The sequence below is a fragment of the Polypterus senegalus genome, chromosome 1, assembly GCF_016835505.1.
Source record: "Polypterus senegalus isolate Bchr_013 chromosome 1, ASM1683550v1, whole genome shotgun sequence".
Lineage (NCBI taxonomy): Eukaryota > Metazoa > Chordata > Cladistia > Polypteriformes > Polypteridae > Polypterus > Polypterus senegalus.
Window position 1 is genome coordinate 3,150,468 of NC_053154.1, and position 13,404 is coordinate 3,163,871.

At 43.9% G+C, this 13,404-nt stretch overlaps 1 protein-coding gene across 1 annotated transcript in view; it reads left to right on the forward strand.

Annotated features, from left to right (window-relative positions):
* The first annotated feature begins 577 nt into the window (after positions 1-577).
* The window catches only part of eif3s10 (eukaryotic translation initiation factor 3, subunit 10 (theta)), a 74,198-nt gene continuing 61,371 nt past the window's right edge, over positions 578-13,404 (forward strand). Inside the window, exons 1-2 of the mRNA XM_039743745.1 lie at positions 578-773; positions 1,414-1,604. Coding sequence (XP_039599679.1) covers positions 725-773; positions 1,414-1,604 — 240 coding nt within the window. The 5' untranslated portion in view covers positions 578-724. The remainder of the gene's footprint in view (positions 774-1,413; positions 1,605-13,404) is intronic.

A 13,404-nucleotide genomic window follows, 5' to 3' on the forward strand; every position in this document is an offset into this window, starting at 1 on the left:
GTCTGCAAAGCTCGTAGGCCAGCGACTGCCATGTGCATTTACACTTTGTCCACCCCTTTATGTAGCAGTTTCCCTTTTCCATTGTGCATCACCTTTCGTGTACTTTGTTCCGATTAATTTCAAACCAGATTGACCAAATTTTTTTTTTTATTATTATTATTACATTTTACTGACATTAAACCAAAAAACAGAGCTCGCAACAAAATTAACAATATTAGTAACACTAAAAACACTGGCAGTTAAAAAAATAAAATAAAATAGTTAAAGTCACAGAATACCAATAAATGACATCGGGCTAACGGAGTTGTAAAAATATCCATTGGACGTTATTCCACGAATGAGTGTAATTATATTTTAGCAGTTTATTTTTAAAATCTGTAATGCAGATGAATAATTACTCAAGCCATTTAGAATGTTTGTTAAATAAGATGTAACTTTCAGACGCTTACATTTACGGGAATAAAAAGACCTAAACGATGCTCACTCTGTTGGAGCAACCTCAACCGACTACGACCAAAGAGCCCGCCCGTGCTATGCGTGCGTCGTGACGCACAGGCTGCGTGACCCCGCGTGGGTATCACGTGCTCCGGTCCTTTAGCCCGGATCTCGGCCAAGCGGGTTGCCTGTGGCCGTCGCGTGTTGGTGATGCTTCACTAAATCGCATTGCCGTCCCCTTGAAGATTTTTTCTTTTTCCAAAGCTGAGTAGTAAACTCCATCGCCGCGATGCCTGCGTATTTCCAGCGCCCCGAGAACGCTCTCAAGCGGGCGAACGGTGAGTGCAGAGGACGGTGTCCGTGTGTGTGCGCGCGCGCTCGCGAGGGGCCTGCGGAAGCCATGCTTGTCGAAGCCGGGAAGTCGGCGGGCTCGAGGAGGGCGCCTCATGACGAAGCGCGAACAGGCGCGGGGCCTTTGTACCCTCGATCGAGTGTCCACTTCGCTCGGCCGAGCCTCAGTTAAAGTGATATCGACTTGGAGGACATGTGCACGGCTCGGAAAAAGCGTGCGGCCCCAAGCCGCGGTGTCGTGCTGCTTTTGTGGTTGACACGCTTCACAATATGGACGAATCGCAAGTCCGGCGGGGCGGCAGACTGACACTGCAGTTGTCACTAAATGTGACTTTTTTTGCATTGTGTCGTTGTGTTTTCGAACATAGAGTGGTGCGCATCTCTTCCTTTATAACGTGTTATCAGATTTAATCATCAGCACGGTTATATGTTGTAACCATATGCCAGTTATAAACGGACATTTTCTTTTTAAACAGCTGTAACCTTTCCTTATCGCTCCCAGTCCCTTAATCGGTCACATTGTCAAGCCATTTCTTTGCAGTTTGTGCTTGACTTTCCTGAGACGTGCAGCTTTTGTCTCGGCGTGACAAATTCTTTCTTTTAACGCTTCATTTTCCCTTCTTGCAGAATTTCTGGAGGTGGGCAAGAAGCAGCCTGCCCTTGATGTTCTTTATGACGTGATAAAGAGTAAAAAACATCGAACATGGCAGAAGATCCACGAACCGATTATGCTGAAGTATCTGGAGCTCTGTGTGGATCTTCGCAAGAGCCACCTGGCCAAAGAGGGCCTCTACCAGTACAAGAACATCTGCCAGCAGGTCAGTTTGAATGAGAGAGAGAAAAAAAAAAAAAAAAAACTAAATTAAGAGTTGTTCGCCATGGGCAAAGTGCTGTTTGCTGCCCACTGTCAATTAAAATGTAACGTTTTCTGCAGTTGACTCCTATGCAGGATCTCATGAAATGCTGACCAGATGTCAGTCCCATAAATGAACCCCAATGTGGGCATTCCTGCCGGTTCCTAACGTGTTTTGTCCTCCATTTTAGAGATGACGAATTGCTCCATTTAGTAGCATATGCCCAGTTTACTCTTTATAGTTTATCAATAGAGAGAGACAATACCTTGTTCTCTGCCAAGAGAAAACTCAAACTTTATAGTGTGTGTATACGTATGAGTGTTTGTGAGATATATATATAGAGAGAGAGAGATAGTTGAAATAGTTTTACTGTCAAATAATGCAAAGAGTACGAGACATGTGTTTCGCCCTAATCTTTGGCTCATCAGCCGTATATAGAGATAGATATAGAGATATAGGGCAAATCAAATTATGTTAGCATTTAAATGGCGGAAACAATCGTGTTTGCCATCACGTTCAATACATGGACCATATGTGGCACATTAATTGTCCATAAAAATTGTATATAAGTGTATATATCTATATAGCAGAACCATTAGTGTTAACATAATTTTGACTCGCCCTGTATATAGATATACAGCAAGTCCCTCTTAACTGGCCTCACGTCAACCGGCCGACGGGTAAACCGGCCTGTTAAATAAAGTATCCGAGTTGTTCTTTATATGTATGCACTTCATTCTTTCCTGGAAGGTGAGAGGTATTTTAAAACCAGCAAACAACAAAACAGTGTTCAAATTAAATAAAGTGCAGTGTATCAAAAATCTTCTTTAAATAAATAATCCATTAAAACGAGTGAATTAGTGGAGGTTAAAATCCATTAGTAAAAAAACAAGTCCTTTAAAAACAACTCAACGAGGCTAAAACAATGGCTGAAAGCTGTCTTTTTAAATCCAAAGCACGGTGCCTCCTCCTTTCTACCTGGCGGTTCCCCTGCTTCTCCCATCGGGCTTCACATCAGGGAGTCGCTGGTGCGGTAGCCCTCTGATCCCTGGCTGCGTCGGGTTCCATCCGGACGGAGACTTGGGTTCTTTCCACAGTGCCCAGGGCGCTCACGCTGGGGCTAAACCAGCCCAAAGCCTCCACGACTGCCGCTGCCTTTCGACGGCCAGTCGTCTTCGTTACCGGTCACTCCGTGATCGCTCAGCTGGAGTGACTGCTTTCTTCAGCATCACGAATGATCGGCCACACATTTCATGCCCCCTTGCTAAGCCGCGAGTGTGGCGATTATTTAAAAAGTGGCCTTTTTGACTTGAGCTTTGGACCCGCCACACCACACTGTCCAGTTGTTGTACAAGGAAAAAAAACCCGTGTGCGAAATCGTGGGTGAAGCCTTGTGGGTATTGTTTCTTCAGGAATGTCAAAGAGGTACGCGTACATACCATAGAAATATTTTTCTAAATGAAAGTAGGTATGCGTCGGATTAACCGGCCATTGGTCCAGTCCCGAGGTGGCCAGTTAAGAGGGATTGTACTGTATATAGATATAGAGAGTGTGTAAAATGAAAATGACCTTCCCAGAACGTCTGATCTGAATAGTTGAGGTATAAGAAGTGCATTTAAGACTGAAGCCAGGAAACATTATTTTACACACACAATTGTGTGAATCTGGAACAAACTACCAAGACATGGAGTTGAAGCAGATATCCTGACAGCCTATAAGAAGCAAATCAAGAACAACCACCCGTTAATATAATGTATAAGCGGCAGGGCGACTTTGAAGCAGGTTATTGCTTCAAACAAACATTTTCGTTGTGTTTGGAAATAAACACTTTGACTATTTAACACAGATTTTAACAAAACCAGCATTGCCACAAATGTGAGAATATACAAACATATTAATACAATAAACGAGGAAGCATCCATATGTCTTAAGTCTTAAAGGAAAATCCCAGGATTGGGGTGTAATGGCTGGCAAGTAGATGGATACCTGCCTGAGCATTCTTCTTGACGCGTTTCGTGAAATCTTTACGAATTCAGAGCCAAGCCGCTAGGTGTGTACAATTAGGTAAATCACGTTTACAGATTTCAGTAACCAAGACCATATAACTAACATTCATTTATAGGCAAAGTAATAGAAAAATGTATTAAATACTGCGACTACGGCTTGTATCACAAAATTGCAAGGAATTGATGGATGCCAACGTCTGAAACTAAGACTAAAGAAACAAATTGATGAGAGTTAATAAGGATACACACTAAAACACAACTTGAAAAATGAAAATAGGAAGAAGGCCCACCTCATTAAAGTGTTCAGCGCATGGGTTAACAAACCGCTTCATTGGGTGTCGCCCCGTGTGCTGCATGAGAGGGGTTGTGATGCCAGATTGCTTCAAATTATTGGGCTGTTGTGCAATTCATGGAACTACTTTCATGTCAGAAATATCAGGCAGCCGCGTGTTAGTGTGATCAGTCTCACAAGCAGAGTTTTGATGTCGCCGGGCATATATTGTGCAGTTTGGGGCACTTTTTAAAATTGCAAACTGATTTTAGATAGATACTTTATTAATCCCAAGGGGAAATTCACATAATCCAGCAGCAGCATACTGATACAAAAAACAATATTAAATTAAATAATAATAAAAATGCATGTAAAAGCAGACAATAACTTTGAGTAATGTTAGCATTTACTCCCCCAGTGGAATTGAAGAGTCGCATAGTGTGGGGTCTCCTCAGTCTGTCAGTGGAGCAGAACGGTGACAGCAGTCTGTCACTAAAGCTGCTCCTCTGCCTGGAGATGATCCTGTTCAGTGGATGCAGTGGATTCTTCATGATTGACAGGAGTTTGCTTAGTGCCCGTCGCTCTGCCACAGATGTTAAACTCTCCAACTTTACTCCTACAATAGAGCCTGCCTTCCTCACCAGTTTGTCCAGGCGTGAGGCGTCCTTCATCTTTATGCTTCCTCCCCAACACACCACCGCGTAGAAGAGGGCACTTGCCACAACCGTCTGGTAGAACATCTGCAGCATCTTATTGCAGATGTTGAGGGACGCCAACCTTCTAAGGAAGTATAGTCATCTCTGTCCTCTCTTACACAGACCATCAGTATTGGCAGTCCAGTCTAGTTTGTCATCCAGCTGCACTCCCAGGTATTTATAGGTCTGCACCCTCTGCACAGTCACCTCTGATGATCACAGGGTCCATGAGGGGCCTGGTCCTTCTAAAATCCACTACCAGCTCCTTGGTTTTGCTGGTGTTCAGTTGTAGGTGGTTTGAGTCGCACCATTTAACAAAGTCTTTGATTAGCTTCCTGTACTCCTCCTCCTGCCCACTCCTGATGCAGCCCACCATAGCAGTGTCATCAGCAAACGTTTGCACGTGGCAGGACTCCGAGTTGTATTAGAAGTCTGATGTATGTTGGCTGAACACGACCGGAGAGTCCAGTCCCCTGTGGCGCTCCTGTGCTGCTGACCACAATGTCAGACCTGCAGTTCCTGAGATGCACATACTGAGGTCTGTCTGTAAGATAGTCTACGATCCATGCCGCCAGGTGTGAATCTACTGCCATCTCAGTCAGCTTGTCCCTGAGGAGCAGAGGTTGGGTGGTGTTGAAGGCGCTAGAGGAGTCCAGAAACATAATTCTAACAGCACCAGTGCCTCTGTCCAGGTGGGAGAGGGATCGGTGTAGCATGTAGATGATGGCATCCTCCGCTCCCACCTTGTCCTGGTATGTGAACTGCAGAGGGTCGAAGGCATGGTGGACCTGTGGCCTCAGGTGGTGAAGCAGAAGCCACTCCATGGTCTTCATCAGATGTGACGTCAGATCAACAGGCCGGAAGTCATTCAGCTCACTAGGACGTGATACCTTTAGGACAGGAGTGATACAAGATGTTTTCCAAAGCCTCGGGACTCTCCCCTGTTCCAGGCTCAAGTTGAAGATGCGCTGTAGAGGACTCCCAGCTCCAGCGCACAGGCCTTCAGCAGTTGTGGCGATACACCATATGGACCCGCTGCTTTGCTGGCACGAAGTCTCTTCAGCTCTCTGCTCACATGGGCTGCTGTAATTGTGGGTGGGGATGTCTCACCTATGCTGGCATCAGCAGAAGGATGGTTGGAGGGTGCAGTACTCCGAGGTGAGAGTGGGTAAGGGTGATCAAACCTGTTAAAGAAGTTGTTCATCTGGTTTGCTCTCTCCACGTCTGTCTTGATGGTGGCACCCCGCTTCGAGCTGCAGCCAGTGATAATCTTCATCCCATCCCACACTTCCTTCATGCTGTTATTTTGCAGCTTCTGCCCCAGCTTTCTCCTGTACTGCTCTTTCGCCACCCTGAGCTGGACTCGGAGTTCCTTCTGCACGCTCTTGAGCTCATGCTGATCACTGCCTTTAAAAGCCCCTTTCTTCTGGTTCAAAAGGCCCTTCATGTCACTTGTAATCCATGGCTTGTTGTTAGCCTAGCAGCGTACTGTTCTTACTGGAACTACAATGTCCATACAGAAGTTGATGTAGTCAGTAGTGAAGTCAACAGCCTCTTCAATGTTCTCACTATGTGACCCCAGCATTTTTTAAGTCAGCCTAAATTACATCTTCATCAGTCATCTTATGTGTGGTATGAGAGGGATTGTGATGCCCAGTGGCATCTTGTGATTGTGCTCTCATACGACTGGATGAATGTTACCGTCACATTTCTTGACTGCAGTGAGTGTGAGCATTGCACCAGTAACGGCAGACTTGGCCAAAAGGTCACACTCCCCGTTCATATCGCCTGTCTACACCAGTCAGCCACAACATTTAAAGCACTGAGAGGTAAAGTGAAAAACATCGGTTATCTCCTTTCAGTGGCACCTGTCAAGAGCTGAGGTATGTGAGGCAGTAAGTGAACAGTCAGTTCACAAGATGAGGTGTTGGAAGCAGGAAAAATGGGACAGTTGTAAGGATCTGGATGACTTTGACAAGTCCCAAATTGTGATGGTTAGATGATTTGGTCAAAGCGTCTCCAAAATGGCAGGTCTTGGGCAGTGGTTAATAATTACTAACAGTGGGCCGAGGAGGAGCAACCGGCGAACTGGCGATGGGGTCATGAATGCTCTTTGATGCATCTGGGGATTGAAGGCAATCCTGTCTGGTCTGATCCCACAGAAGAGCTACTGTAGCACAAATTGCAGAAAAATGTAATGCTGGCCATGAGAGCGAGGTGTCCGAACACAGCTTATTGTAGCTTGCTGTATGTGGGCCTGCGTGCACTTGCTGGCCCCCGTCCATTGCTGAAAGCTCCTACGTTGGTCACCTCAGCGTCAGAACTGAACCATGGAGCATTGGAAGAAGGTGTCCTGATCTGATGATGTTTTCACGTCGGATCATGTGGACGTCCGGGTGCGTGTGTGTCTTTTACCTGGGGAAGAGATGGCAGCAGGGTGCACTAAGGGAAGAAGACAAGTGATGTTCTGGGGAAAAGTTTGCTGGGAAATCGTAGTTTCTTAGTACCATCTACCCAAAGATTGTTTTAGACTAGTTACAGTCGTTCATGGCAACAATATTCTCTGATGGCGGTGAACTCTTTTAGAAGAAAAACACGCCCTGGCACATTGTAAACACTGTTCAAGAATAGTTTGAGAATCACGACCAAAGTGTTAACTTGGCCTCCAGATTCCTCACACCTCAATGCAATTGAGCATCTGTGGTATGTACTGGAGAAACGAGTCTCATCCATGGAGGCCCCACCTTACAACTTAGAAGACTTAAAGTACCTGTTGCTACCGTCTTTGTGCCAGATACCACAGGACACCGCCAGAGGCCTTGTGGAGTTCATGTGCTGCCAGAACAGCTCTAATGAGCTGAGGCAAGAGACAGGTGGATTTAATGTTGTGGCTGAGAAGTGTATATTATACCATGAAAAGAAACGAACACCGTGATTAAAAATGATGGGTCAGCCAGATGAGTCGTTGGGTTTGACTTTGAAGAGAAAAATAACAGCAGTGAGAAGTTATTGGTGTTGTATTTCAGCTATTGCCATTATCATGCTCGTTTTTTAACTTTTTGATTTCAAATACTGGTCATATCGCAATACCCTTACTTTGTAGTTGTATCGTAGGAAACGTTTACTGGAAGAACCTGAAATAAACACATACACGATAAATTACATTGGTTTGCGGACAGTCCTTCCAGTTCTCTCTGTAGAATACACAGATTGTGTTGTCGGCACCTTCCAAACTGTCCGTCTGTTTGGTTACGTCTTTTTACCCCATGGTGTTTTTGTTTTTGTACGGGTAAAGCTTTATTGAAATATGCTATTGGGTAAAACTGTCCATCAGGACCATGTGAACACGTACTCGGAGCGCCAATGCTGTGGCATGTCCGTTAGATTGAAGTGCTCATGTGGCTACAGCACACAATCATCTGGTGACTCGTATCATGCAGTGAGAGTAACCGCTCGTCTACGATTACTAAAAGACACAGTGTACGCCCAGACAAAGGGTTAGGTTTTAGTGAGGTACGTTGAAGCTGTCAGTAACGGGCCTCATTGGTTTTGATATTAAGTATTAGTTTTTTGATAGTTGTCTTGTGAGGTGGTGAGATTGTCTTCCTAGTTATCATTGTTGGTCAGATTTGCTACAAATCACAGTGCAGTATTGGCATGAAACTCTTAAATTAGATCTGCCCTATTATAAAATGGATTTTTCTATACAGTGATCCCTCCTCGATCGCTGGGGTTGCGTTCCAGAACCCCTCACGAAAGGTGAAAATCGGCCAAGTAAAAACCATATGTTTATATGGTTATTTTTATGTGCAGTGGAACCTCGGTTCATGAACGTCTCTGAACAATTACAAATAGGGTTACCGCCAAAAACTTTTGCATCTGTTCCCAACCACACTCTTGTGTGACGAACAAGCCAGTTTCTCTTCTGGTTTGTATGTGCCGATGATTTCCGCACGTGTTCAGTCTGTCTGTTGTCTGTGCAGTGAGCGAGCGAGAGAGAGAGGGCGGGCTGGCCACGGAAGGCCAAGAAGGCAGATAAAGAAGGCACCGGGCTTGTTTTTAAAGAGACTGAGTCGAGCATTGTCTGTTCAAGGTTTTCTCAGTGTTATTCAATGTTTTTACATTTAGTTTACTATTACACTCTGAATTCTATGGTACAATTAACTATTTTTGTGCTTAAAAATCTTTAAAAAAAATATATTTACATACACCTTGTTCGGTCCAGAACGGATTAATTGTATTTACATACAATCCTATGGGGGAAATTACTTTGGGTTGCGATCAGAGTTTTGGAATGAGTTACGGTCGTGACCCGAGGTTCCACTGTATTTATAAATAAAACTGATATCACATATGCTACAGCCATTATGATAGACAGGCCACCAGCAATAAATATGTGCAGTGCCAGAAAAATTGTATAAATTGTGTGTACAGTTACACTAAAGGTACCCTCATATACTAAGTACATAGAACATTAGTTCTGGGTACTCGCCAACAATGACACGAGGACTTGTCTGATAACGATGACATAAATCTTACTTGACAACAAAGGAGAGCGTTAGAGCTCTTCTTAAAGGAGCCTCTTCAGGCGACTGTGTAGCACCGCGGTGTAGCTGTTCCCTTCCTTCAACGTATCCAAATCTTTTACCTTGTTGGCAATCATTAGCATCTTCCGTTGTCGCTTGGGCAGTAGCAGGAGCAGATTGTTTTGGAGCCATAACGAAGGGCTTGACTAGACACAAAGAAACACAAAAGAGCACAAATGTTAACTCTTTACACAGCGAAACACGTTGATGCTGAATGAGCGAGACGAGATGCTGGCTAACGCAAAGCAGAATTGAATGCTGCTCTCCATCACTGAGCCAATCCACACCCAGAAACCTATCAGCATGCTCTGATTGGGTAGCTTCTCAGCCATCCGCCAATAGCGTCCCTTGTAAGAAATTAACTGGACAAACCAACTAAGGACGCATGTACCAGAAGTAAAAAGACCCATTGTCCGCAGATATCCGCGAAGATCCAAAAAATCCACAATATATATTTAGATATACTTACATATAAAATCCACAGTAGAGTGAAGCTGCAATAGTCGAAGTGCGATATAGTGAGGGATTACTGTAATTACTTTTACTCATTCAAACACTACATCCTAAGTTGTTCACTTCCATCTTTTGAACAAAAAAGTGACTCTGCATGCATCATAGGAAAAAAAAATGTACTTTGTTTCATTGTGGTTTGTCTCGAGCGCACATTTTGCTTTTTCCTCATCATGCGTGCAGACAACATGCCTCCGAAAGCACCTAATGCCGAGTGTTGATTGGTATTGTGAGCTTGCAGTGTACTGTGTGCATGCTGGAGAACAATGGCATAGATGTCACAGGCTTTAAAAACATAAAAGACCCTGCTTTAATATCGTGAACAGTGTAAGTGGTTTATTTTCAGATTTATTGCATTCCATTTTGCCCACAAGCATTGCTTTAAATGGAGCCAGATTACTGACGGTACTCCTTTTAGTCAGTGTCTTGTTCCTTCTCCTAATTTATTACCCTTGGAGGTCAAAGTGCGTGTATATTAGTAGATGATGTCAAAGGGAAGGGGATCCCCATGAAGTATTGAGCGCTGCTGGTGCCAGGCCACTTCAGGCACTGCCCACAAGACCAATGAAGCACCACCATGCCACCACTTGTCCTAATCTCGCTGCATAGGTTTGGTAAACTGTATAGACTTCAGTTGTGCCACAATACAGTTCTGGATGCACAGGTTAGCAAAACGGGTGGGGAATGAAAAATATTTTTGACATTGCTGTGTTGGCTGGGATTGGCTCCCAGCAGACCCCCGTGACCCTGTAGTTTGGATATAGCGGGTTAGGTAATGAATGGATTGATGGATGATAAGCTGCATTAGCCTGCCGATCAGTCACCCACTTTATGAGCTGACATTTCATTATATTGACAAGCTGCCACGGGGGGACCTTTTAAAATGGGCAAACCAGACTAAGGCTCCAAAGAATTCCAACTTGTGTGGTCATTTTAAGGACAGCGAACTACCTAAAAGAGCAATGTGAAGAGCGACAATCCGTGGGCACTCGGAGTCTATGAGCACCACAGCAGTACATTATCTGCGCTCTTCCTATTCAGTCTGTGCGCCCTGGTGCTAAACTCGGGGAATATGAGTGCCTGACAGCTTTTTTGTGGGTACACAAGCCTAACCACTAAAAGAAAAAAAGGCTGCAGTTTGGCAATTTGAGGAAATTGCTGCCAGTTGGCGATGTCGCTAACCTTCAGCTCAGCCCTAAGACCTGCGTCACTTCTTTACTACGTTAAAAGTTAAGCTTGCAGCACACATAATGCGTTAGGATATTCTAGAGTTGTATATTGCAGCCGCATCAGCAAATTCCAGAGATGTACCCAGGGTAGGGGATATGGAATTGCCTCTGTGTGTTGCCCCTAGGAGTGTGTGATACAGTATTTATCGCCCACGATAATGTCTTAATTGTTATTTTAACGACGTGCAAGCTGAAACTATCGATTTTATGTCCATCACTTTGCCAAAAACAATGAAAAACACACCTCGAGATTCCCCACATTCACTGTCTCATGTAACCTAACGGACTAAACTCCTGCTCAAAGTGTGCAGCTGCCTAACAATGAATAAGCAAACAGCAGGGAATGAAACAGCCTCTCAGTTGACGTTGTTCGATTTAACTTTAAGACGCAGCTCATCCTCACTCACGTTTTGGGTGGTTTGACTTTGAAAAGACTGATGTTGCTTAAAAGGCAGCAATCTGTAAACTTAATCGGAAATTGGTTGCCGTTAAAGACAGCTTGACAATAACTTTTTCACCATCTGCAAACTAACTTCTGCACAGGTTATGAAGAATATGAAAAGCTTGAGGAGTCGGCCCTCCAGGATAGGTCTAAATCACCCAAGGTACGGGCACAAAAACACACTTGAGCCAAATCACTCTGCAGAAAAGTGCTGTACGATGAGAAAAATGGTGGATGGCATGACATGGCTGCGAGAAGAACGCATGGTTTACATTACAATAGAGAGCTGAGCTAACGTCCGTGCACTATGGATTAACAACTGGAAGAGGCTTCAGTAATTTGGTTCCTCTAAAAAATGCCATTTAAGTGAAATTGACCTAACACAGAAACCCTGTAGGTGTCTGGTACCCCCCCCAAAAAATCTGTTTGGACAAATTATTAACCTGTTCAAACAAATTACAGAATTTGTTAGAATGGATTATTTTTATTCCCTTAAGAAGTATATGCCTATTGGGTGTGTTTTTATTTTGCAAGCCATCTTGGTTAGGCGTCCTCAGTTTTCTTTCATTATTTGAAACACTCACACATATCCCTGCCTCCTTGTCTCGCTCCATCTCGTCCCTATGGCTGTAGAAGTTGGATGAGGGGATGACACAAGGGAGGAAGGAAAAAAGGAAAGAAAGTCTTTTGGCAGCTACTGAAAAAAAACACACCCAGGAATTCCGAGAAGGCGAGTCTCTGCAGTGCACAGTGCCATTGAGAAAGAGACGAAGACGAGACCTGAGGTAGACGGTCATGTAAATGCTCTTGAGTGGTGGAAAACGCAACAGGTCCCAAACATTTCCCAAAGTTGGGGAAACTTCCAAAAAAGTGCGTGTGTGTATCCCAGACTTAAACAGTCCTTCTGAGTGGGCCTTCAGCACCGGAGGAAATGTAGTAACAGGTAGCCGTGCTGCTCTGAAGCCTCCTGCTGTGGACATGCTGGCCTTTCTGTCACACGACTTGAAGTTTCCTCAGTAAAATTTTGCAATTGTTTTGTCTTTTCTGATATTTTTTACTCGGTAGTGGATGGAACTTGAAGTTAGTAATTTGTTTAAAAATGTTATAGGTTTGGGTTTACTGTATCTTTGTGCAATATGACGGCACTTGGTTACAAATGCTATACTGTATTATTTTTCCTGCGCAGTATTTGACAGAACTTTGGATTTTTACATTACAGGGCAGGCTGTAAGATTTTCGTTCTTGCTTGTATGTTACACAGTTCACCTTGCAGCAGAGCAGTTTGTTTATCCGGACTGTAATGTTCAGACCCTGTATTTCTGTTAGGATTTTTTTCTTATTCCCTTTGGATTCCAATCTTGTCTCTCTATTATAAACAAAAAATCCTGGAGAGAAACAGTAGGGCGACGAGACGTGATCTTCACCTTAAGATCATGGAAGACACTTAAAAGGCCCGCGAGACTAGAGAGATTGGCCACGGAGCGTCTCACGGGGACCTTAAACATGAGACTTTGTGCCAGGACCATCTCGCCATGACGTAGAACATGAGATTCTTACAAGACACGCCCTACTTGCACATAAATAAGAGCGCGGGCAGCCACACACTCAGTCGTGTAAAGGCTTTGAGCAGACACAGATCCAGGGCTCTCCGCGCATATAAAGCGTAGAAGGACAATACGTTATAAATGAAATGTCGACGACTAAGAGAAGAAGAAAGCAACACGGAGAAAAGACTAAAAAGTGTTGAAGTGAATAAAAAAAGAATAATCGAGGTGCAAGCTCAGAAAATAAGGAAAGTAATTATGAGCTTGAAACAAGTGGAATTGGAAAAAAAAGCAGGCTCAGAATTAAAAGACAAAGTAGAATTTCATAAAGACGTTCACAAACGTTGGCGCTAAACACAGGTTAGAGATTAGGAAAACAGTAAAATTCAAAAGACTCAAAAAAAAATAGTGGGCGTGATATACACCTGTGGAGAAAGTTAAAGAATATGAAAGTAGGAAAATTAGAAAATATAAAAAAAGA